The 25,267-nt window shown below is 40.6% G+C and overlaps 2 protein-coding genes across 5 annotated transcripts in view; one reads left to right on the plus strand and one right to left on the minus strand.

Annotated features, from left to right (window-relative positions):
* The window catches only part of CFAP52 (cilia and flagella associated protein 52), a gene marked incomplete at both ends in the record, with an annotated part of 37,999 nt that extends 33,840 nt beyond the window's left edge, over positions 1 to 4,159 (minus strand). The window contains one exon of the mRNA XM_079726413.1: positions 4,081 to 4,159. Coding sequence (XP_079582539.1) covers positions 4,081 to 4,159 — 79 coding nt within the window. The remainder of the gene's footprint in view (positions 1 to 4,080) is intronic.
* Positions 4,160 to 4,989: 830 nt separating this feature from the next.
* STX8 (syntaxin 8) overlaps positions 4,990 to 25,267 on the plus strand; it is a 248,746-nt gene continuing 228,468 nt past the window's right edge. For 2 of the 4 annotated variants that reach the window (XM_079726069.1, XM_079726070.1), the window contains exons 1-3: positions 5,003 to 5,028; positions 12,194 to 12,293; positions 18,112 to 18,206. In XM_079726069.1, coding sequence (XP_079582195.1) covers positions 5,012 to 5,028; positions 12,194 to 12,293; positions 18,112 to 18,206 — 212 coding nt within the window. In that variant the 5' untranslated portion in view covers positions 5,003 to 5,011. Of the gene's footprint in view, positions 5,029 to 12,193; positions 12,294 to 18,111; positions 18,207 to 25,267 lie in introns of all 4 variants that reach the window. The other 2 variants (XM_079726072.1, XM_079726071.1) reach the window with 2 other exon arrangements.

Here is a 25,267-nt window from a genome sequence, read left to right on the forward strand (position 1 = left end):
TTAATCTTTTTAAAAGATTATAAAATATAAGAACACATAAACATATAAAATTTATATATAGTATATCACATATAGTATATTTACTATTTTACATATATAGTGAAATTTTAAAACATAGCTGGGAAGGGTACACTAACTTCAGGATAATGGTTGTCTCTCTAGAGGGAGAAAGAAGCAGACAGTGTTATAGGAGAGAGAACTTAAAATGTATAGTAGCTGAGGGGCTTCCCTGGTGGTGCAGTGGTTGAGAGTCCGCCTGCCGATGCAGGGGACACGGGTTCGTGCCCTGGTTGGGAAGATCCCACGTGCCGTGGAGCGGCTGGCCCCGTGAGCCTGCGCGTCCGGAGCCTGTGCTCCGCATTGGGAGAGGCCATAACAGTGAGAGGCCCGCGTACCGCCAAAAAAAAAAAAAAAAAGTATAGTAGCTGGAAGATTCAAGCACACTTACATATTTACACCCTCAAGTTAAAACTCATAAACTATAATGTAACTCTACAATGAGTTCTAGTGTCACCATGATAAAAGGGGCTTTGCTTTTGCTTCTGATTTGTTTCCATGTGAGAGCTACTAAACTCCATTACCTGGTGTTTAAGGCCCCCAAAATTGAATCCCAGGCTCTCTTTACTGTATTATCCTGCCAGTCCACGACACTGAAGCCAGCCAAGTGTTTGCCATTCCCCAACTGACCCCACACTCTCCACCTTCCTCCTTGGCTCACCCTATATCTGTTCCCTGGGATATTTACCCACCGACTCCTACCCAACTTTAAAGACTACTTGAGGGCTTCCCTGGTGGTGCAGTGGTTAAGAATCTGCCTGCCAATGCAGGGGACACGGGCTCCAGCTCTGGTTCAGGAAGATCCCACATGCCGCGGAGAAACTAAGTCTGAGCACCACATCTACTGAGCCTGTGCTCTAGAGCCCTCAAGCCACGGCTACTGAGCCCACGTGCCACAACTACTGAAGCCCGCACGCCTAGAGCCCGGCCCCGCAACCCGCAACAAGAGAAGCCAGAGCAGTGAGAAGCCCACACGCACCACGATGAAAAGTAGCACCCGCTGGCCACAACTAGAGAAAGCTGGTGCGCAGCAAGGAAGACCCAATGCAGCCAAAAAAAAAAAAAAAAAAAGACTACTTGAATTAACCTTTGACCCCATTCAAACCTAGAATAGAAGCTTTCTCCCACACTTTCATAAAACTTTGGTTATTTTCTGACAAGTAGTATAGCCTTTTTACGTAAACGTGTTGCATTGAAGGCAAAATTACGGGAAACTCAGTCACTTTTTACCAACAAACCAATATAACTACAGCCCAGATCAAGAAGCCGATTATAACCACACCCCAGACATTTCCCATCTGCCTTCTCCCAGGCTACATCTCCCCAAAGGTAATTGCTGTTTTGACTTCTATTCCTGTAAATTAATTTTCCTCATCTTAGAACTTTATATGAATGGAATTACACTGTACAGTACGTATTCTGTCACATCTGGCTTTTTTCATTCAACATTCTTTGTGAAATCTATCCACATTGTTGCGTGTAGCACTACAGCGGTCCCTCTGCATCGGTGGAAGATTGGCTCCAGGACCCCCACAGATACCAAAACACGCGGATGCGCGAGTTCCTTACATAGAAGTGTGTACTACAGTCGGCCCTCGGCATCCGTGTGTTCTGCCAACCGCGGACAGATTTTTCTGCCCTCTGTATGTAGTTCATTCTTTTTCATTGCTTCAGAATAATCCATTCTATGAATATACCAATTTATTGGTCCTTTCTACTTTTGATGGACATTTTGGTTGTGGTTTTTAGCTCTTTGAAATAATGCTACTATAACCATTCGCATATATGTCTTTTTGGTATGCATTTTGTATGGCATTTGGAGGATACATCAAAAATCTTTAAGATGTACTCAGAATTTATCCCAAGGAAAAAGTTAAAGAGTTAAAAGATTTAGCTGTGCAGGTGTTCTTTGTAGCATTTAAAAATAAATGCAAAAAATGTAAGTTATACTAAATTTTTAAAAACAGGACTGGTTAAATAAATTGGGGCCTATCTATGCAACAGAATATTATATTAAAATATATTAAAATTATGGCATAGAGTATATTTACTGCTAAGGAAAGATTTGCATGGCATCCTAGGTGGAAAAAAAATCTGATTATAAGAGAATATATCAGCATGAGACCACTTTTGTGAAAAAAATTTATATATCAATATATATTTGAAAGGATCATACCAAAAGTTTAACAGTGATATCTTTAGGAAATGCAATGATGGCTGATTTTTTTTCAGTTTCACTGTATTTTTCCAATTTTCTAAATTCTTGTTCTTAAGTATGGCTATGGATTTACCCCTGTATTACACTGTATTCTCAGTGCACAGCATACTATTTGGCATACAGTAGTTCTAGATAAATGCATATTTGACTCTATGAAAAAATATAAATTGTCACAAAATCAAGAAGGTAAAAACAATTCAATTAATTTTATTCAATTTTAAAAGGCCGAGATAATTGCCATGGGAGATACTGAGGTATAATTGACCATATATTTGGTCTTTGAGTGCCACAAAACATCATGAATTCAGTAGCAGGGCTCTCTGCTGGTCACCATTGTGACCCTTTGCCCTCATAGCAGGTCACCGACATCCTTTACCAATGACCTGGTGATCAGCTCTAAAGATGGCCAGTATCTCGGATGCACTAAATGCCCACTTTCTATCAGAGACTGTTAACCTAAAATGAAGACTCAAGAGCCAAGTCCTAGAATGTGCTAACGCTTTAACCATTGATTGTTCTGTGTCTACATTACCACAATTTTAAAGATTTCAGACATCACAGTGCACTTTTTTTTAAAGTTTGGTTTTTTTTTAAAAAAATAGATCTTTATTGGAGTATAATTGCTTCACAATACTGTGTTAGTTTCTGTTGTACAACAAAGTCAATCAGCTGTATGCATACATATATCCCCTCTCTTGAGCATCCCTCCCACCCTCCCTATCCCACAACTCTAAGTCATTGCAAAGCACAGAGCTGATCTCCCTGTGCTATGCTGCTGCCTCCCACTAGCTAACTATTTTACATTCAGTAGTGTATATATGTCAATGCTACTCTCACTTTGCCCCAGCTTCCCCTCCCCGCCGTGTCCTCAAATCCATTCTCTATGTCTACTTCTTTATTCCTGCCCTGCCACAAGGTTCATCAGTACCATTTTTTTTTTTTTAGATTCCATATATGTGCGTTAGCATACGGTATTTGTTTCTCTCTTTCTGACTTACCTCACTCTGTATGACAGACTCTAGGTCCATCCACCTCAGTACAAATAACTCAATTTCATTTCTTTTTGTGGCTGAGTAATAGTCCATCGACAGATGAATGGATAAAGAAGATGTGGCACATATATACAATGGAATATTATTCAGCCATAAAAAGTTTGCTTTTTAAAAAATGCAATCCATTGCTTGTTTTCATCCTTCTCAGAAAACCAAACAGCATTTCCCCCCTTCATGTTGCAAATAGGAGGGGGTCATAAGTCAGATTTAGGCAGAACAACCAGGCCTCCTCTGACCAAAGCATCTCTCCTCTCCAGCTCCCCCTGGCGTCCTCTTCGCCTTCTGTCGTGGACTGAAATCCTCACCATTAGAATACCCCCTCCCCCCCAGCCCCTTCTCATCAGTACATCAGCTGGGACTTTAGAAGGTAGTTGGTCCCAGGGGCCTACACGGATTCTGTAGGTGGTTACTGAGGGGCAGGCAGTATTGCGGGTTGTGTGGGGGTTAGAGGCAGGGGAGAGCTGACTAGTGGGAGAAGGCTTTCAAGTCACACTTACTTACCCTTAAGGAGGAGGAGGCATTTCGTTCCTTTTAGGTCCTGGCAAAACCCATCCCATTCTTTGAGGCTTGGAGTGAGGATGTGACTCTCTAAGATTTTTGGGGAGGAGAGGCTCTCTGGGTCCCCAGTGCTTCGCTCATGCCAGCGTCCCAAGCCGCCTTCCAGGTGCTACCTGGGGTCTCACTCTCCCTGTTTGCACTACGCGTCCCTGGGGGTTCCTAAACCGCCCAACCCAGACATGCTTGAGGTCTCACCATTGAATCCGATCACGGCCTCAAGCTCCAGCTTGGCCACCTCAGCCACCTCATCCTTGGGCGAAGTTTGGGTCTCCATCACCCGGAGACTCCGCTCACGTTCCTCTCAGCCTCCAGAGATGCAGCGTCTTCCGGTCGTTATGGTAACGGTCTTGCGCATGCGCACCAGATCAACGCCTGCGCTGAAACCCAGCCGAAGGAGTTCGAGTCCTTTTGCTCTCTTGCAAATGGAAAGAGCGGTTCTTTTTACCTTCTAGTATTTCTCTGGAAATTTAAGGGGCACTAAATGCACAGAACTAATTCCCTGCTGTCCCATGTAAAGAGTCTGTGACCTTTGGGGTAACTATATAATCAAGCGCCTAATGGCATTTAAAAATTAAACATAAAGGATTGCCTCTGATGGGAATGCTGCTGTAAGACAATATATAATTGATACTTCTTTGGGTCCCTTGTTTAAAGCAGGACAAAAAGTTTTTTTTAACTATACTGAGGTATAAATTAAATATAGAATTTACTTAAAGTGGGCTTTAGTAAATTTATATAGTTGTGCAACTATCACCACAATCCATTTTTTGTTTGTTTGTTTGTTTTTGTTTTAAGCAGGATAAAATTTTAAGTAACTGCTAGAGGTCTTGAGGGGCTCCCACCTACCTGGGAAAAATGCTTAGATTTTGTTCAAAAACAATTTTATTTTAATTGCACCCAACTGTTCGCGTCTCTTAGTGGGACCCGATTGCTCCAACCTACAGTTCCCCGGGGGAGCGCTTTCCTTTCTTCATCACAGTTTGGAGGCCTTGGGGTATGTATATTCACTGTGCAAACTCCTGGTTCCGGTCGCGCACGGGTCGAGCCGCGGGGTGTGAGCCGCGCGGGCCGCCGTAGTCAGCTGTTGCGAGCAGGAAGTGTCCGAGGAGTGGGTGGAGACTGCACCATGGCCCCGGACCCCTGGTGAGCTCGGGATGAGGGAGGCTGCACGCGGACCGTCCCTGGGGAGGCCGTGCTGCTGGGGAGCGGGCGATCGCTAGGCATTAGGGCTGGAGGCCTTTCGGGATGAGGGGAGGGGGAGCAAGGCCCCTTCCCCTGCTGCCGGGGGCGGGGGTTGAGGGGCTGGGCTCTGCCGCATCCCGACACCCTCGGTCCTGACAGGGGTGGCCGGGGCGGGAGACCCGGTGGACACCTGGGGAGCTGAGTTCCATTGCCGAATCTCTGAGCATTCCTTTAGCCCTTCTTGGCTGCATCTCCCGGATTCCCGCCCATCGTGGTTGCGGAGACGGCTGATGCAGTCTTCCCTGGACTCCTGCGAAAGTGAAGTCGGAGTGACCTTTTTGTGGAACGCCAGTGTATCTGGTGAACCTCCTTATTTCCCAGGTGGAGAAACTGAGGTTCAGAATTCATGGTTATCAGCGAGTTAGTAACCAGTTGGCGCTAGCATCTAGATCTTGTGGGCCCTTCAAAAAACTTATAGGAATCTGGGAGGGAAATTATGCCGTTGATAAGGTATTTTAGTACCACGAAGACTGTTTCTACGGCAGCAACTTCTGCAGTAAAACAATAGGTGATAAGGGTCTTTTATTCAACAGTTAAGTCCCAAGGACTGAATGATGAAAGACACAAGTTCTGATACGAGGAACCTATTCCTATAGCGTATTGGACTTGAGCTTTTTGTTTACTAATTAAAATGCTATAGCTCAACACAGTTCTTTTGGAGAATATGTCATATTAGTACTTCTAACATAGTTTATTGTTTAAGTTGCAGATAGTCTGGATATTAAGAGATTAACTTTGCAAGATCAAAGTTAATCTACCTGGGATCTAGATTATCTGGGCCAATGGCTTAATTGATTTAACACTAAATTTTTTCACCTAATTTTAACACCCCGATAGAAAATTTAGAAAATATTGAATATTTGCAGAGGAAAAAAACCCCATCTTTAACTCTTATCGTTTAGAATAATTGCCACTGTTGATTTTTTTAAATTTATTTATTTATTTTTGGCTGCGCTTTCTTTTTTGCTGCGCGTGGGCTTTTCTCTGGTTGTGGCGAGTGGGGGCTACTCGCGGGCTTCTCACTGCGGTGGCTTCTCTTGTTGCAGAGCACGGGCTCTAGGCGCGCGGGCTTCAGTAGTTGTGGCTCGTGGGCCCTAGAGCGCAGGCTCAGTAGTTGTGGTGCACGGGCTTAGTTGCTCCGCGGCATGTGGGATCTTCCCGGACCAGGGCTCGAACCCGTGTCCCCTGCATTGACAGGCGGATTCTCAACCACTGCGCCACCAGGGAAACCTGGCACTGTTGATTTTTTTAATGAATTTATTACTTTGTATAATATGTGTGTGTGTGTGTGTGTGTGTGTGTATATACACACACCCCTATATATTTTACAAAACAGGGAACATTCCTTCATATCATTAAATACTCACTGAAAACACAATTTTTTTTTTTTTTTTTTTTTTTGCGGTACTCGGGCCTCTCACTGTTGTGACCTCTCCCGTTGCGGAGCACAGGCTCCGGACGCGCAGGCTCAGCGGCCATGGCTCACGGGCCCAGTCGCTCCGCGGCATGTGGGATCTTCCCGGACCAGGGCACGAACCCGTGTCCTCTGCATCGACAGGTGGACTCTCAACCACTGCGCCACCAGGGAAACCCTGAAAACACAATTTTAATGGTGCTTAATAGTGCATCATATGAATGACCATGATGCACTATGATTTAATCATTCCCCTCTTTGTACCCTTTAAAAAATGTGAGGGATTTTTTGGCTTTTTTTTTTTTTAATTACAAAGACTGCCCTTTTGTTCCATCTCTTATTTCCTTGGCTCACTCCCTAGAAGTGGAACTACTGGGTCCAAGGGCTAAGTTGCCCTCCACTTCCTGGAAGCTAACTCCCTCATTTTACACATAAGGTAGGAAATAAAGCTTAGAAATAAGGTAGAGGCCCCAGGGTATCCATTTAGGTTGGTAGAAGCTATCACTGAACCCTAGGCCTCTTCCACAGGTAATGTTGAAAAAGCGCTGATAATTTTTCCTGTTCCTCTCAAGTAGTTTGACTCAGCAGCTTTCTCATTTGTTGAAAGTGAAACAATGAGGGACTGTGCTGTGCTAGGTCAGCTTCCTTGCAAAGTAGGTTGCTGATCACGGGAGCAGGAAAGGAGTATGGAAGAGGACTTTGAAAAATCTATAAAACAGACTTGACTACAGCTTTGCTCTCCTACTATTGAAATAGCATAGCTCAGTGATGCTTCACTCCTGAGTAGTGTTCTACTGTTCAGAAATGGAATATGGCTGTTACTGTTTTAATGGCATATCAAAGCCAGTGGTAAGCTCACTGTGTAATAGAAGTAGCCAGTGGTGACTGTCTCTGAATGAGTTCTTTGCTAAAGTTAATCAGCTTTACCACTTTTTTCTCTCTGTTCCAGTTCCACAGCCTCTGTCATGGCATCACCATCCTCTTAGTCACTTAGGCCTAAGAACTCTAATCATCTACTTTTTCCTCACTCTTCCTATCAGATTATTCACTAATCTCCAGTATTTTTTTTTCTTTTCTGCCATAGTCCAATCCTTTATACCCTTAGGGCTTACAGAGAGTAAATATTGGTGGCTGGTTACTGCGTTGACTAGCTGGAGAAGTCTTCTACTGGTCTCTTGCCATTCTTCTCTCATCCCCCCAGTGATTTATGTACGTGGAGTTCAGGTTACTTTTCCTAAACTAGTATTTTAGGTACCTGTGTGCTTGATTCCATCATGAGGTTGCCCATTACCACTAGGCCAGTGGTTCTCAAGCTTTGCTACAGATTGGAATCACCTGGGGAGCTTTACAACTCCTCACGTCCAGGTCAAACCCCCTGCCAATTCAATCAGAATGATGCCTGGGGTAGGAGCCAGGATTTTTTTTTTTTTTTTAAGTCTTCTCTGGTGATTCAATCAGAATGATGCCTGGGGTAGGAGCCAGGATTTTTTTTTTTTTAAGTCTTCTCTGGTGATTCAACTGTGTAGCAAAGCTTCAGAAATGCTGTTTTAGAGCTCAACTGAGAACGCGAGGATTAGGAGTAAGACATCTGGGGTTTTGGCCATCAGCGTTTCATGTAACCTCTTCCAGGCCTCACTCTGTGTGTACAAGTATCCCCTGCACCTCTCAGATTCTCTGCTAAGAGTCAAACCTTGTTCTGCTGTTCAAGGCTCTTGCAGAAACTAGCTTCGACTCATCTCTACCATTTTATACTTTACCCTCCTACCCAGGACCACCACTCAGCCCACCGTGCCAGGCTCTTACCCTCCCTTCCATCTTTGCTTGCTCCCTGTGCCTCTCACCTAGTCTAGAATGTGCTCCTCCCTCTTGTTGGAATGAGAAGCCTGCTTTGACCTTGTGGTTCAGCCCAAGGTGTAACCTCTTGGCCCAGCCTTATCAGATCTGTCTCGGCCAACGGTAATTTCTCTCATTTCCGAACTCCAGAAATATGCACTTGCCATTTATACTCCGCGTTTGGCAGGAGGTGTGTTGTACCTTGTTATTGATTTTCATACGTGTGGTCTGGGACCACAGAGCCAGACCTCAGAACCTCTTTTCATAGATGACAATATGGAGGGAAAAAGGGGAAAATGTGGCAAAGCTGGGACCAGGACCAATTTTTCTTATCAGCCTCCCTCCTACTTTCTTTTCCTTTCTTTTTTTTTTTTTTTAATATTTATGTATTTATTTTTGGCTGCGTCAGGTCTTAGTTGTGGCCCACGGGCTTAGCTTCCCCACGGCATGTGGGATCTTAGTTTCCTGACCAGGGGTCGCACCTGCGTCCCCTGCGTTGGAAGGCGGATTCTCAACCCCTGGACCACCAGGGAAGTCTCCCCTCCTACTTTCTTTTTTTTTTTTTTTTTTTTTTGCGGTACGCGGGCCTCTCACTGTTGTGGTCTCTCCCGTTGCGGAGCACAGGCTCCGGATGCGCAGGCTCAGCGGCCATGGCTCACGGGCCCAGCCGCTCCGTGGCATATGGGATCCTCCCAGACCGGGGCACGAACCCGTATCCCCTGCATCGGCAGGCGGACTCTCAACCACTGCGCCACCAGGGAGGCCCTCCCCTCCTACTTTCTTAATTGTATATTGTCTTATATCACCTGCTCTCTTTTGGTATGCATGAATATATGTATATGAATGATGCTACTTTAGATTATAGTGGTGAGTTGCCAAGGATCCTACTGTTAGCGAACCGAACTTGGGTTGACTCGCCCGCATGCAGTAAAGCCAATCTACTGATACCAGGTTGTGGTGAAGGAAAGTGCAGCATTTATCGCAGAGCACCAAGCAAGGAGTCTAGTGCTAGTGCTCAAAACATCCGAATTCCCTGACGGCCTTCAGGGAAAGGATTCTAAAGACAGGGTGAGGGAGGGGCGTTGTGGGGTCGTGATCAGCTCGTGGACACTCTTCTGATTGGTTGGTGGAGGGGCAATTGGGAGTCACTTTCTGGTTCCAGTTGGTCTGGGGTCTACGTGCCTTTTGGGCAGCATACAGTTAACTTCTCCCACCCAGCAGGGGTTTCGTATCTGCAAAGCAGCTCAAAGGACACAGCTCAGAATATTATCTACAGCCCTTGAGGAGTAACCAAAGGTCCTTGACTTTAATGGCTAAACTATTATTATTTTGTTTTGCTTGACTGTTTTCCTGCTTCTCACTTCTCTGATTAAATTTACTCTTTGGAACTCAGGGAAGCCCTAGGAGACTAAAGCTTTTCTATAGACAAGAGGGCAAGAGGAGGACAAGGGGATGGGGGTCTGTTCCAGGAAGGCCCCACAGGGTCCTGCTCGGTTACACTATCTCATTGGATCCTTATTAAATTTAAAATGTACAGCTCTTAACATAGGACCTGGCCCAGATCAGGTACTCAGTTGTTAGCCACAGCTATAATTACTGTAGTAAGACTCGTAAGGGAAACGACTGGAGATTGTTTATTTTTCCTTCATTCAAAGACATTTGCCAGGTTCCCTCATTGTTCAAGTGATATGTGGGAATTCAGAGATTTTAAGAAATGGATTGCTTATTTTTTCCAACAAAAATTGGAACATTAGGTTAAACAGCAGATTTTAATATTTTTTTGAAACTTAAAAATATTTATTAATTCATTTATAATAACAATAGTCAACCTATTACATGTCAGCATAAATCACGTTTTTAACAGAAAATATCTATATTTTCCAAAACAAGAGAAAATAAGTGAGAAGAGTGGCATTGTTTTACATTAAGTTCTTTTTACATAAATTTACATCACATTTTTTTTTATTCAAACAGAAAGCCACAAAAATTATAATCATCCTCATCAGTTCACTCAGTCCCATGTAATTAATTCTTTTTTCATCTTGATCTTTTGTTAGCACTTTTATGAATTCACCAGTTTTCCATTAGAGTTCTGAAAATGCTTATTCATTCAGTTCAGCAGTATAGTCAGTTACCAGAAACCTGTACTTGTCAGAGTCTTTTCCATGAATTCCTTGAAGATGAAACCCTTTTATAGGAACATTTTTGCAAAAGCATCAGAGTACACCCAGAACTGTCTGTAAATGACAAAAGACTTAAAAATGACCATGGTTAAAGATTTGATGAAAGTTCATAATAATGCAATTGACAAGGAAATTTAGTTATTTCTGAGATATACATTTTAAAGTAATAACTAGAATTATGACTTATAACATTATACCAGAACATATAAGACTTTTAGGAATTTCATGTAATGTCTGAAACATTTATATTAACATATTTCCATACAAATAACCCAAAGAAAGTTTAGTATTAGTTAAAAAATTTTTTTAAATTTAATTTTACTTATTTTTTTATACAGCAGGTTGTTATTAGTTATCAATTTTATACACATCAGTGTGTACATGTCAATCCAAATCGCCCAATTCAGCACACCACCATCCCCACCCCCGCGTGGCTTTCCCCCCTTGGTGTTTAACATTAGGTTAAACAGCAGATTTTTTTTTTTTTTTTTTTGTGGTACGTGGGCCTCTCACTGTTGTGGCCTCTCCCGTTGCAGAGCACAGGCTCAGCGGCCATGGCTCACGGGCCTAGCCGCTCCGCGGCATGTGGGATCTTCCTGGACCGGGGCACGAACCCATGTCCCCTGCATCGGCAGGCGGACTCTCAACCACTGCATCACCAGGGAAGCCCCTAAACAGCAGATTTTAATATTTTTTACTGGGCACTCCTGGAAAATAGGTTCGTCGTATATTTATAGTCCCTGCCCTTTAGGAGAGATGAAATGTGTGTACACACTTAAGTATTTTCTGTAAAACAGATAAAAAGTAAAAAGGCTGTAAGCGAAGGAAAAAATAAGGGACTATTGGGGATTGATTGTGAATCCTTCAAAACCCCCAACACTACTGAATAAGAAATAGAAGCTCAGGACCTGCTTTGAGAGAATTCTGGTAAGCTTAGGTGTCAGGTGGGTATGTGTCCTTTGACCGCAGAGCATCGTGTTACCTGCTGATCTGTGTAGCTCTTCCCCAAATAGCTGCTCACCTGGCCTGTCACTCTCCACCCCTTTATCCTGCTTTATTTTCCTTCTTAGCCCATAGCAACACCTGACATACTATGTTTTGGTTTGTTTGATGCCTTTCTCCCTTCACTAAACTCCTTGAAAGCAGGGACTTCGTCCATTTTGTTCCCTGCTCTATTCTCCAGTGCCTGGAGCAGTGCTCAGCACAGAGGCGGCCCTCCAGAAATGTTTGCTGAATGTTTTGTGAATGAACGAATCTATGCTTTATCAGTGGCCAGATAGCACAGTGGCTAGGAGCAGGGGCTCAGGGCCAGGCAGCCTTGGTTTACAGCTGGTGGTACCCACAGGGCAAGTCGCTCTACCTCTTTGTGCCTGATTTTCTCACGTGTATGATGGGGATGGTGACCCACCTCCCAGTGTTCTTGTGTGGAGTAAGTGAGTTATTACAAAGGAAACTTTGAGAATTGAGCCCAGCCTGTACTAAGTACCGTTCAACCTCTGTTGCCATTACTGTTACAATTATCATCCTCCCTTCCTGTTTGCATTTGTGACTAGAATTACAAACTGAAACTTAGATTATGCAGAAATTTCCTTTAAAGAACCTTCAACATTTTTCTCCTTTTATGACTTTGCTGCAGGTTCTCCACCTACGATTCTACCTGCCAAATTGCACAAGAGATTGCTGAGAAAATTCAACAGCGAAATCAGTATGAAAGAAATGGTGAAAATACAACCAAGGTAAGACCAGGAATGAGTACTTCAAATGATTTGTTTGAGCTCTGAGGTCTGAAAACTCTCCCCTTTCTGACTCTGTATGTATGTGTGTGTGTGTGTGTGTGTGTATAATGGCCTTTATGCTTACACATGTCGAATTGACATTACAACCAATCAGTTAATAGTTATTTAATCACTAGGAGTAAATGAAGCATGGCATCTCTATAATTTCTCCTACTTTACCTTAAAAAGTTTCTAACAATTTCATAGTGTAGTTCCAAGCTTGGTACACTTTCCCCCAGATGGTAAATCTGTCAGGCTTTGCAGGACAAGAGGCCAAGTTCTCACCTCATTGAGTACCCATTCTCGACAAAAGAATAATAGACTTTTTTGGTTTTTTACATTTTACATTTTAAAATGTAAAAAATCATCCTTCGCTTGTGGGCTGTAAAAAACAATGGTGGGATTTGGCGAGGAAATATGGTTTTAGAAAACCATGAGTCCATGCCAATACTTTTGATTCTAATCCAACATTCACAGGTTTCTTTGTAACTTCCCCATTCTAAATTAGTATTTTCCTTCCTTCTCCCGCAGTGAGAACCCAGGTTTCCAGAAGCATTGATATGTTTTTGCTCATTTGGTTTCTCTTAGAGTTTATAGAAAATAGTTTCAGAATCATTACACAAGGGCCACTACAAACAATAAGTAAAGTTTGAGTCTTTATTATTATTTTTTTAATTTAGAATATCCCCCAAAGGATGCTGAGGTTATTCTGTTCTAAAGCTATTAGAATTGTTTCTTTTTTTTCTATCTTATTCTCTCCTTTGTATCTATTGATATTCACTTTCAGGGTTTGCTTTTCTTCCCTACCCTTGCTGATACAATTTTTAATATGTAAAACATTTACATAGTTCAAAAGTCAATATTATATACAACGGTATACTCAAAGTCTTGTCCACATCCCACTCTTTTCCATGCCTTCTTCACCTGCTTCTTAGAGGTAACCTTTTTTTAAAGTTAATTTCTCATTTATTCTTCCTGTGTGACTTCTTGCAGAAACAGGCATTCAGGTGTGTGTGTGTGTGTGTGTGTGTGTGTGTGTGTGTGTGTATTCTCATTTCTGTTCCTTTGACACAAAAGTTACTCTTTTGTATCTTGCTCTTTTCACTTGATAATATATCATAGAGATCTTAATTCACTGAGATCTTCTCAGTTTTTCTTAGGGCCTTATAGTCGTCCATTGTGTATACTCTAGTTCATTAACCTGTCTCCTAAGAATGGGCATTTAGAGTGTTTCCAGTCTTTTGCTGTTATGAATAATGCTGCAATAAATAGCTTTGTGATTTTTTTTTTGTATTTGTGAAGGTTCTTTTAAGGGTGAATTCTCAGAACCAGGGCATATGTGATTTTTTTTTTACCTGTTGCCAAATTCCCCTCCACAGGAGTTGTCACCTTTGGCTTCACAGCCTGGCCAGCAGAGGGCGTTGTCAATTTTCTGAATTTTTGCCAATCTGATAAGTGAGATAAAATATTTTAGTGTAGTTTTATTTTCTTCATTTTTTTAATTGAAGCATAATTGACTTACAATATTATATTAGTTTTGGGTATACAGCATAGTGATTTGATATTTCTGTACATTACAAAATGATCATCAGATAAGTCTAGTTACCATCTGTTACCATATGAAGTTGTTACAATATTATTGACTATATTCCCTATGCTGTACATTACATCACCTTGACTTACTTTATAACTGGAAGTCTGTACCTCTCCCTTACCTTCCAGTGTAGTTTTAAATTTGCGTTTTTCATACTCTGAATCAAGTGAAGTATGTGTTTTCACATTCTTAAACACTATGTATATATTCTGTAAACTAACTTCTTATCTTTTGCCCATTTTTTCTATTGGATTGTTGGTCTTTTTAATGTTTAAGAGGTCCTCATATATTAGGGAGATTAGCTCTTTGTGATATATTGTAATTATTTCCTCTCCTTTATCATTTGTTGCTTGACTTTGCTTATGGTAGCTTCTGTCATGTGAAAGTTTTAGTTTTTTTTAAATGAAGTTGACTATCAATTTTTAATTGCTTCTGTATTTTCACTCATAGCTTTTGCTAGTTGTAGGTTATAAAGGAATTTATTTATGTTTTCTTCTAGCAACTGTATGGTTTCATTTTTTTACATTTAGATCCCTGATCCATTTAACCAGTATCATCTTCTTGGACTGTTAGATTGTTTCTAATTATAAAAATGAGTTTTCAGTATGGCTGAATTATTGCCCAGGTTAGAATAAACTCCGCAATGTAGGATTTCTGGCTTTAGGTTGTATAAAGTTTAAGCATTTTGAAAATGTCTCAGAGTCACATTTCTACACCAATTCTGATTCACTTAAAAAAAAAATCTTTCTCTGTTAGGTGAAAGTATACAAGAGTTTAATATGCATTCTTAAAATCACTTATGCCATTGAAAGTCTTTTCATATATTTATTGGATGTTTGTATTTAGTTCTTTATGAATTGCCTGTTATATACATGTCCTTAACCTAGCTTATTATTTCTTAATCTCCAAGTGTTCCTTATATATATGTTAACTAAGCTTTGATTAAGCTTTGATCTGGCATATTTGGTACAAATATTTTTTCTATTAATTTGGATTTTGATTTTATAAATGACTTTAAAATATATATATACACTTTTTAAAATTTTTATTTGAAATTATCACTATTTTTATTTATGGCCTTTTCTTATAGGAGAAGGGGAGATACTGCTTAGAAAGGCCTTTCACACCCAGGGATTATAGAAGTACTTTGCCTTATTATCTAAATTTTCATTAAGCTTTTCTCCTCTTTTTTATCTTTTTTTTTTTTTGCGGTACGTGGGCCTCTCTCTGTTGTGGCCTCTCCCGTTGCAGAGCACAGGCTTATCTTTTTTAAAACACATAAATCTTTATAATATTTGAAATTTATTTCGTGTATTGTAGGCATCTAATTTTTTTCCCATTTGCTAAATTATTAATCCCCCCAAATATGAAATAGTCCATATTTTATTCACTAAGTTCTTACACAACTGCACTGTTTCTGGACCTTCTGTTCTGTTGCACTAACGAAGCCATTGGTAACTGCCAGCATCATACTCTTGTAGTTTTTTGTAAAGATTTAATATCTAATTGTTTAAGGCCCCCTTTGTTACACATATCCGTGATCTTTCTATATGTCCCTTCATTTATCCTCCTTTTAGAGCAATTTTGCATAGCTTTATTAAAAAGAATTTTGTGCTGTGCCTCAGTTACCACCTCCTCTGCAATAAAAGGACTCCAAATAGGATTTTGGGTAGATGTGTAGTATATTTATAGACTAAACTGGGGAGCATTTACATTTTTGCAGTATTGCGTGTTTCCTTTCACTCATTCCATCAGCAGTATTTCCTGCAGTTACTATACACCAGGCACTGTGCTAGATATTTTTTAGATTTTGTTGATATTGTTAATGATGTTTTAAAATAATTTTTGAAAGTTCTCCCTATTACTTGAATTTAGGAATGCCCTAGATTTTTTCATTTTGTGATTGATCACCATCCTGAATTCTTTATGTTTCTAGTCATCTTTTAGGTGATCCTCCTAACTTTCCCAAACAGACTATTATCAGTCTGCAAATAATGATAATTTCATTTCCTTCTTTCCAGCCCTTATGTATTTTTTTAACTTGTCTTATCATGTTGGTTAGAACTTCTAGACCAAAGTTAAATAATATTGTAGTTAAGGCAGCGCTGACTGATTTTTAGTTTTCTTTGTTTTTGTTATATTTTTAATTAATTTCTCCCATGCTGTATTAATCATATGCTTAGTCTGTTTTTAGTAATTAACACTGTTAGCTTTATTATTAGATTTTCTAACATCAAACTATTCTTAAATTACTCAGATAAATTCTACTTGGTGATGGTATATTGTCATTTTTAATGTAATTCTGAATTTGCTTTGCTAAAAATTTTTAAAGACTTTTACATTTATAACCTTAAGGGAGATTGGCAAGTAGTTTCTTTTTTTCTGTTATCTCTGTCAGCGCTTGTTACCAGGGTTGTGTTAGCTTAAAATATGAATTAGGCTTTCCATCCTCTTCTATGCTTTGGAAAGCTTCTGTTAAATTATCGTAATGGGAAATTTCTTCTGATTATGAAAGTAATAGTTTTCTTATAAAGTATTAAGAAATCCCACTACTTAGAGATAATTACCCTTGATGTTTTGATGTCTTTAGGTCCTGGGTTGTTTTTTCTCTATGTGGATGACACTTCTTTTTATGACTTGATTTCTTTTTCTTTTTTTTTTTTGCGGTACGTGGGCCTCTCACTGTTGTGGCCTCTCCCGTTGCGGAGCACAGGCTCCGGATGCGCAGGCTCAGCAGCCATGGCTCACGGGCCCAGCCGCTTCGCGGCATGTGGGATCTTCCCAGACCGGGGCACAAACCTGTGTCCCCTGCATTGGCAGGCGGACTCTCAACCACTGCGCCTCCAGGGAAGCCCTCTTTTTCTTTTAATAAATTATGATGGGTATCTTTCTATGTTAACAAATATAGATTTCAGTCATACTTTTTTTTTCTTTTTTTGGCCATGCTGTGCCACATGTGGGATCTTAGTTCCCCGACCAAGGATTGAACCCGCGCCTTCCGCACTGGAGGCATGGAGTGTCACCTACTGGACCGCCAGGGAGGTCCCCAGTCATACTTTTTAATGGCTACATATTCTTTCATCTGTTGAATGCTTTTGATCTTTAATTTCGTAGATTCTTCTTAGACCTGGTGTGTGTGTTTGTTGTTCTTTTGTTCATTTGTTTGTTTGTTTTGCTCTTTACTTCTTGAATGAGGAGGGATCTGCTTTCCTTGGCGTTTCCCCATAAACGTTGTGGGTGGTTTTTCTGTGGTTCCCAGAGGTATTAGAATAGTTAAGGTGAGATTTTTCTTGGCTGCTGATACCTTTGAGGGTTGCTTGACGTGTGTAGCCCTTGGCCAGCCTCTGCTGTTGCGCTGTATTTTCCTTTTGTGACCCTGCTAATCTAAGGAGAGAGCCCCTGCTTCCACTGCAGTTGTATAATTGCTTCTTTTAACAAGGTAGCAAACTTGTGAGAGTGCCTTTTTAAACATATCTCCAATTATATCCGTGGTTGACTATGTTTACTTTACATGGGCGATTCTATTTTTCATATTTTTTAATTCCTAAGAGGCTTCCTCCCCACCTCTCCACCATCCTTTAAGGCAGCACTTAGAGTCACAAACAAAACTTTACTCTGGGTTTGTAAACTGGAGAAAATTCACACCTCCTGGAAAAAGAGTCCTATGTGGTCAACATTCCTCTTGTATAAAAAGGACACCCTGCTCTAAAACTTTTAATGGGTTGTAAGTATACCAGTGTGTTTAGGGAGGACTGGCCGGGATGGCAGTGGGACTTGACGTCTTGTTCTTTGCAGCATGGTTGAGGGAACCGTGGGGCTTTTTCTGGTGAACAAAGACTGGGGACATGCAATTTCCTGCGTGGCTCCAAGGTAGACAAATAGGATCCGAGGGTAGATGTTCAAGGGACAGAATTCAGCTGATTGTGAGAGCAAAGTGACAGTTTCCAGTCAATGTCAGGGTTCAGGTATGGACCGGCTTACCAGCTGGTCAGGTCATAGGGCTGGGTATGAGCATTAGGTGGGTGGCTGGCCCAGGTGACTGTTAAGATTCCGCACAACCCTGAGGTTGTCGTTGCAGCCCTTCCTTGATTGAATCATAGTTTGTAAAGCAACGTGTACATAATATTTTTAGGAGACCTCACACCTTTGGACTAGCATACTCAGGCTGTGTTCTTTTCTTTTCAGCTTACGGTGACAATCAGAGCTTTGTTGCAGAAACTGAAGGAAAAGATCGCCCTTTTGAAGGACTTATTGCTAAGAGCTGTGTCAACACATCAGATGTATCCATGTAAACATTTCCACCTCTTGCTAGAGTGGGAGGACAAGCAAGCAGTCTTATTTTAAGAAAGGAAGGAATCTGGGCCACCCAGATTTTTCCACAGCTTGAGGAAGACCTGGTTTCCAAAATATTGCCTATAATCTCAATTTCTATTTTAAGCGTCTGTTACATGTTTTACAGTGAATATGCTGGCGAAGCAAGACACGCGACAGGAATTAACTTAGTTGGGTGTAACCTTAATAGTGCAGGAAGCTCATGCTTTCTGTCAGTGCTGTATTTACACCGAGCCCCATGTTGCTACCTGTCTAGACTGCCTTGAAGGTGGTCCAGCAGGAGAACTTCCATGACACCCTTGAGTTGTGATTCTGCTTCTGTAGTTCCCAGAGTTTTGAACGATTCATTTTCTTTTCTGAGAAGCCAGTACCAGTAGAAAAGATGCATTTTTCCCCCCAATTATGTAGATTATTGAGATGTGACTTCTTTGCCTTATTGTTCTAGAGGTCCAGACAGTACACCTGTTTTGGGAGTTTTTGGGGGTGGGAGACACTTTTCTGAAGCAAGTTATGTCATCACCTCAGCCTCCCACCAACAATGCCAAGAATTAAAATATTTCTTTCTTTTTTTTTTGGCCACGCCATGCAGTGGCTTGTGGGATCTTAGTTCCCTAACCAGGGATCCGACCTGGGCCCTGGCAGTGAAAGTGCGGAGTCCTAACCATTGGACCGCCGGGGAACTCCCCAAAATATTCTTTTTTTTTTTTAGAAATTCATAATCTGATCAATTTAGGAAAATACACTTGACCTGTTACATAAACTAATCCTTTAAATCCGAGTTTAAAACTGACCTCAAGCTGGTCCTCTCTTACCATTCCTTTCTATTGTCTTTAGTTTGTACCAAACTTTGGTATCTCGGGAAATGGTTGTTATTGCCCAATTTTAAACATGGGAAAATGTAGGAATATAGCTTTTTAGATAAAACAATAGAAGTTGTTTTAAAAAATGTTTTTCTCCAAGTATCACCACTGTATGTCACCAGGGAGGCTGGTTTAGATAGTTGCATGATTTCCAGTGTGCACTTATTAAAACACTAAGGTTTTAAATATAAGTTTAATTTCAGTAAACAATTGGGCCCTTATTTTTAACACAGTTGGAATATTCTGATATGTTTAGTTTGTAACTTTACCCTCCATCTGGCATCATTTGTTACTGCACAGTCTATTATATAAGGAGTTTTTATTTTATCAAAATGCACAAGTCTTAATATATAGACCTCAAGTTGGCAGAGCTGTGTTCTCCACTTTCAGTACTAAGTACTTGGAATTCTGCACATGGGATCAAGGTGTGCAAACTCATTTTAATATTACCTAAATCGCATGTATTAGAAACGTAGTTAAATATTGTTTCCCAGTGTAATATTAATAACTTTATTTGCTAACAGGTAACTGATTATTATGCATCTTATAATATTTATGTGCTAAACCTATAGGGCAAGAAGATATAAATTAATAACTTTTACTTTTTTCTATTAATAATTTCTGCTAGTTATTAATTATGGGGTGCACCAAGCACGCTACAGTAATAATTGACTTTGTTCTTCTAAATGCTTGCAGTCTGACCATATTTTGAAATCTCATAGACTCTGGTTTTGTGGTGATCTCAGAATTTGCTGAATGAAACACCAGGCATTTGAAAACACCAGAGTTATTAAATACTCTGAAAATATGAAATATTTATGAAAATATTTAAGGACCATCATGTGAATAATTTAGAATTTCCCAGGAGAAATCAAAAACTCATCTGGAATATAACAGCTTTCTTTAAAATCTAATTATTTTTTTCAAATAATTGGGTCTATTTCTACTGGAACTGCAGCCAAAACTAGGAATGGAATTCAGATAATCCACCCCATGGGGGCGCTTATAAACCTCTGTATTTTCAGGGAGACCATTTCTTAGATAGAATGGAAAGGAGGCAGCTTTCACGTTACAAAGGCCTCTATTTACTTCCCCTCTTCTTCCTCACATCTTCCCTTTCCCTGACCTTCCTCTTCCCAAACGTATAAGATAATTCTGTGGCAGCTGTCATTCCAGATTTAAGATGTATCAGATACCAACTTGTCAGGCCTAATAACCTCATATTATGAAGTTGTTTGGGTGGTTCATTCCCTTCTTTACAAAATAGGTATTGAGGCCAAGGTAAACTTGTACCTCAAGTCACTGATGAAGTTGGAAAGAAAGGACAGCATTCCAGCAGAGGAATTTTTTCACACCGAGGAGAAGAATATTTAAGAGCTTAAGTAACTTGCCCAGACCCCACTGCTAAGAAATGGAAAGCTAGGATTCCAATGCAGGGCTGTCTGAACCCAAAGCCACTTGTTTAAAAGCTGAATTCTACTTTAGTGATAGAATACAGTCCACTGTCACATGGCCTGTCTTCAACTAGAGTTCCCTATTGCTTGGCATGTTGCTGTAATGCCAAGACAAATCTTGTTTATAATGCAAGTCCTCAAGACCCTTCTTAATCATCAGAAAGATTAAACAGTCTTCACTGTGGTTTATTAGGTATACTTTATGATGTTGTAATTCTTAGAAAAATTTGTGTCCCTAAATCGCCAGGAGAGTGACTTTTTAATCCTTTTTCTTGAGGCATAATTAATGTTGGGTGACTTTTTTAACGTGAATATTTGAAAACCGCATTTCCTTACTGTGTTGGGTAGTTGAGTTTATGGTACCTTACTTAATAAATTTATGCCTTTCTGCATTCGTGAAGTTTTCCAGAGAACACTAGGAGTTGCTGGAAAGATAAGTCCTATGAAAATGCCTTCCAAACAGTTAAATTCTGGGAGGTTAGGCCTAAGATGTTACTGCTCTTTCCTGAAGAAGTATTTTTCTCTGGCAAGAATAAATGTGAAATTAAAATGAAAGTGGCGTGCTTTCAAATTGATTAACTTGCAATTCATAATTGAAAGTCCTGCAGCCAGAGAGTTGAAAATTGCTGAAAAACATTAACTTCTGTTCACAGTGCTTCTTGGAGATAGGGATTATAATGGCCTCACCAGCTGAGAAAAGGTGTGTTTACAGGAGGGCGCATAGGAAATTTCAGGGAATACTAAAATTATTCTTAGAATTAGCTTTAAATGAAGCTTGTCTTTTTGTTGGGGTTTTCAAAGGCAGCACTTCTGGTACTTTTAAAAGAATTTTTAAAAATCACTTTACAGAGGGGTTCAGTATCAAAAGGTATTTTGGTCTCTTGGGAGAAGTCCGGCAGAAATATTAATAATTATTATTTTTTGGTCGTGCCATACATCTTGTGGCATCTTAGTTTCCTGACCAGGGATTGAACCCAGGCCCCCAGCAGTGAAAGCACCGAGTCCTAACCACTGGACCACCAGGAAATTCCCTAGAAATAATTTTTTTAAATCCATAAATAACTCTGCTCCACTTTGTATTTTGGGGGGAAAAAAGATGCATAGACAGATAGGTAGATGGCAGGATAGATGCCCCAATCACCGTGTAACAGACCTGGATACATGGAGGTGTGGAGAGGCTCACTGGATAGATTTTAGGGATAGCCCCTCGGGGCTCCAGTGGAGGTGAAGTGGTTCTAAAACACTGCACCTGGCCATGAAAGTTTTCACTGGTGTCTGCTACTGTAAGAAAAATAAGGACAAGATAATTCTTATTTCAGTAGAAATTTTCTGATTTATAGTCTGTTTACATGGTTCTCCCTAGTTTTGGGTATTAACATCTGCTTGCTTTTTCACCATGATAGTAAAAGTAGATGAGACTTTTGTCTGTTGCGGGTTTTGGAATGTCCATAGTTGGCAAAATGTATAATTGGTCTATATAAATCCCCCCATCACCATCCCCACAGTTTGTCTGGAAATAATTCTGCTCCATGAAATCCAAAAGTCTGGGCACCGTTGGAATACTGGGAACAACACTGGCTTTGGAGCCAGACGGAACTGAGGTGGAAGACCAGCTCCATCACTTCCCCAAGGCCAGAGAGCAACGTAGCCTTTCTTGACCTTAGTTTCATTAATCTGTAGAGTAGGAATAATCATACTTGTTTTGCAGGTTGTTGTGAAAGTTGAAGAAAATATATTTAAAGCATCTCACAGGACAAGCCACCCCCATAATTGTGGGTGTTAAATAAAAGATAGTTATTAACCCTTTGTGGGCAAGTTACTTCTTTGTGCCTGTTTTCTCATTTGTGAAATAGGGATAATCAAAGTACACCCAGCTTATGGGATTGTTGGGAGGATTAAATTATATGCATAGAAGGTGTTTCACATACAGTAAGCCCTCCTCGAGGATTAGCTGCTACTTACTATTTTATCATTGTTAAAATTACAGCCATCTTGGAGAATTTACACGTAGTCCTTTTATGGAGTTTATAATCAAGAAAGAAGGGTATATCAAAGCACACAGGTAGTGATAGTATTACGATACTACTTGCAAAATATGATCAGTGCTTTGAGGAAGATAAGGACCTGGCCAGGTATATAATAGATATTCAGCAGAGTTTGTTAACTTAAAAAAAAAATAGTAAAATGAAAGGAATGAAGTACTATGTGAGTCAGAAAATTTTTCTGGCCTCTGGGACCTTACACTGTCTCTGTGCAGTCCTTCTTGTGGCAGTGGGAAGTAATTATGCTTCTCCAGAGCAATTAATCTGCACGTGAGACTTGCCTAAATTCTTAAGCCTTTTACCAAATAAGGAGAAACTCCAGGAGCTAGAGTGGGGGTGGGACGTCCCCTGGATCCAGCACCATCTTCAGCCCACTCCATCGTAGATTGGAAGTGCTTCCCAGGTTATAGCAGAGAAGCTGGGCTGAGGCATGTTGGTCATGGGTATTGGTGATACAAAATCAGGACCCAGTTTCATTTGCAGCGTTGCATTGCCATGAACTGGTTATAATTACATGTAACATCAGCCTAGCCGATGAAAAAGTACTATGGTAGCTAGCTCTTCTGTTTCCTTATTTGTCTGTTCTCTGACCTTCTTCCTTGGTTACTCACCACGTTGGTGGAAGAGGAGGTCCCAGCTCTGGCCACTGACTGTGTGCCCTGTGTTCTGCTTGTCCTTCCTTACCCTGTCCTCGCCTCCCCCAACTACCATGAGACCACATCCATGCAGTGTCACCACTGCCTAGACGATTCTTTGACCTCTCGTTAACAACAGCTTCTGTATAGTAAGTGTGCTATGCAGAAGGGCTGTGCATCTCTCTACTCTCTTCAACCTCCCCTACCCTCCCCCCCATCTCCTTATGCTCTGTTCTCTTAATAGGTTAAAATAAAAACAGAACAAAGAGGTAGAGTGAGTGTTCCTAACTGGACAGTTTTCCAGTTGTCCCAGATTTACAGGGAGTCTCTGGGAATATTCTGAACTAATATTACCAGTATTGTTATTAACAGGATGCTAAGAAGTGGCAAAGTTAAGTGAGCAGTACTGGGGGCCTCAGGGTGGAGGAGCCTCTGGAACGTTTGGTGGTCAAGCCCCACACGAGGTGGTTGGAAAGCCCTGACTTAGACTGGAAAGAGCTGGGCTCTAGCCCACTATTGTCATTACCAGCTGCACAGGGCCCTGGTTTCCTGGTCAGAAGAACAAGAGACTCGGATATGCCTCTCCTAGCATCAGCTGTCTGTGATTCTGTTCTTCACTTACTAATCTTCAAAACATAATCACCAAGTTTTATTGCTCCTAAAATTGATGTTCTTTTAATTTATTCTCAACTAGTTTATATCTAATATCTGCTAAATTTAAAACTTGCCTTTATTGTTTTTATTTAAAAAGTACTTTCTACCTGTATAGTTCTTATTTTTTCTTTTTTTTTTTTTGCGATACCCGGGCCTCTCACTGTTGTGGCCTCTCCGTTGCAGAGCACAGGCTCCGGACGTGCAGGCTCAGCGGCCATGGCTCACGGGCCTTGCCGCTCCGCGGCATGTGGGATCTTCCCAGACTGGGGCATGAACCTGTGTCCCCTGCATCGGCAGGTGGACTCTCAACCACTGCGCCACCAGGGAAGCCCTATAGTTCTTATTTTTAACCAATGACTCTTCTCTCTCTTCCCCATCCCCATCCTATTCCAGCTCATTCTTTCATAGTTAATGTGTTAGTGGTTGGTACCTGCCATCACAGACTTTTCTAGGCATGAACAAATATATACACATGTAAATATAAAATGCTTTTGACTACAGAGGGATCATATTATACGTTTGGTTCTGAAATTTTTTGTTAATTAGCATTTGATAGAGTCAAACAGTCCATAACAATATTGGATGGGAAGTAAGTCTCCCTTACACCCTGAATCCCCAGTTCCCGTTCCTTAGAGGCAACTCTTTTGTGTATCCTTCCATAAATTTTAAGTGTATATACAAACATATATGTTTCTCTGATTTTTTTTAATGTATGCAGTGAGAGCATACTATTCACTGTTTAGCTCTTTGCTGCTTTTTGTTTTTGTTTAACACTATTTTGGAGATTATTCCATACCAAATAACTTATGTAGCACTTAGTAAGTGCTCAGAAATGTTAATTATCATTATCATCAATACATAAAGAGCTTTCCTCTTCTCTCTCTTTTTTGGGGGGCTGCAAAACATACCATTGTAGAGGTGTTCTAGTTCCTTATTGACGGACCTTAGAATGTTTCCAATATTTGGCTATTATAAATAATGCTGCAGTGAACATCTTTGTTCCTACATCTTTGTATAGACATGTGAATATATCTGTAGGAGAAATTCCTGTTGAAAGAATGTGCCTTTTAAATTTTGTTATGTATATAAAAGGGAGAGTGGCAACTGGTTGAACCCATTTCCATTCCCACCAAGGATGTCTGAGAGTGCTTGGTTCCTTGCCCCTTTCCAGAACCGCCCTGTCATAGTTTCTTACCTGATGGGTGAAAGTGATAGCATGGTTCAATTTGCATTTCTTTTACTAATGTGAAACTGCATTTTTTTTTCATTTGATTAGCATTATTGTTGTTTCTTTTTTCTATGCCCTGTTATATCCTTTGCTGTTTTAAAATTTGCCACTATTAATTTGTCACTTGTAATTTTAC

The sequence above is a fragment of the Hyperoodon ampullatus genome (genome assembly GCF_949752795.1).
Source record: "Hyperoodon ampullatus genome assembly, chromosome: 19".
NCBI classification, from domain to species: Eukaryota; Metazoa; Chordata; class Mammalia; order Artiodactyla; family Ziphiidae; genus Hyperoodon; species Hyperoodon ampullatus.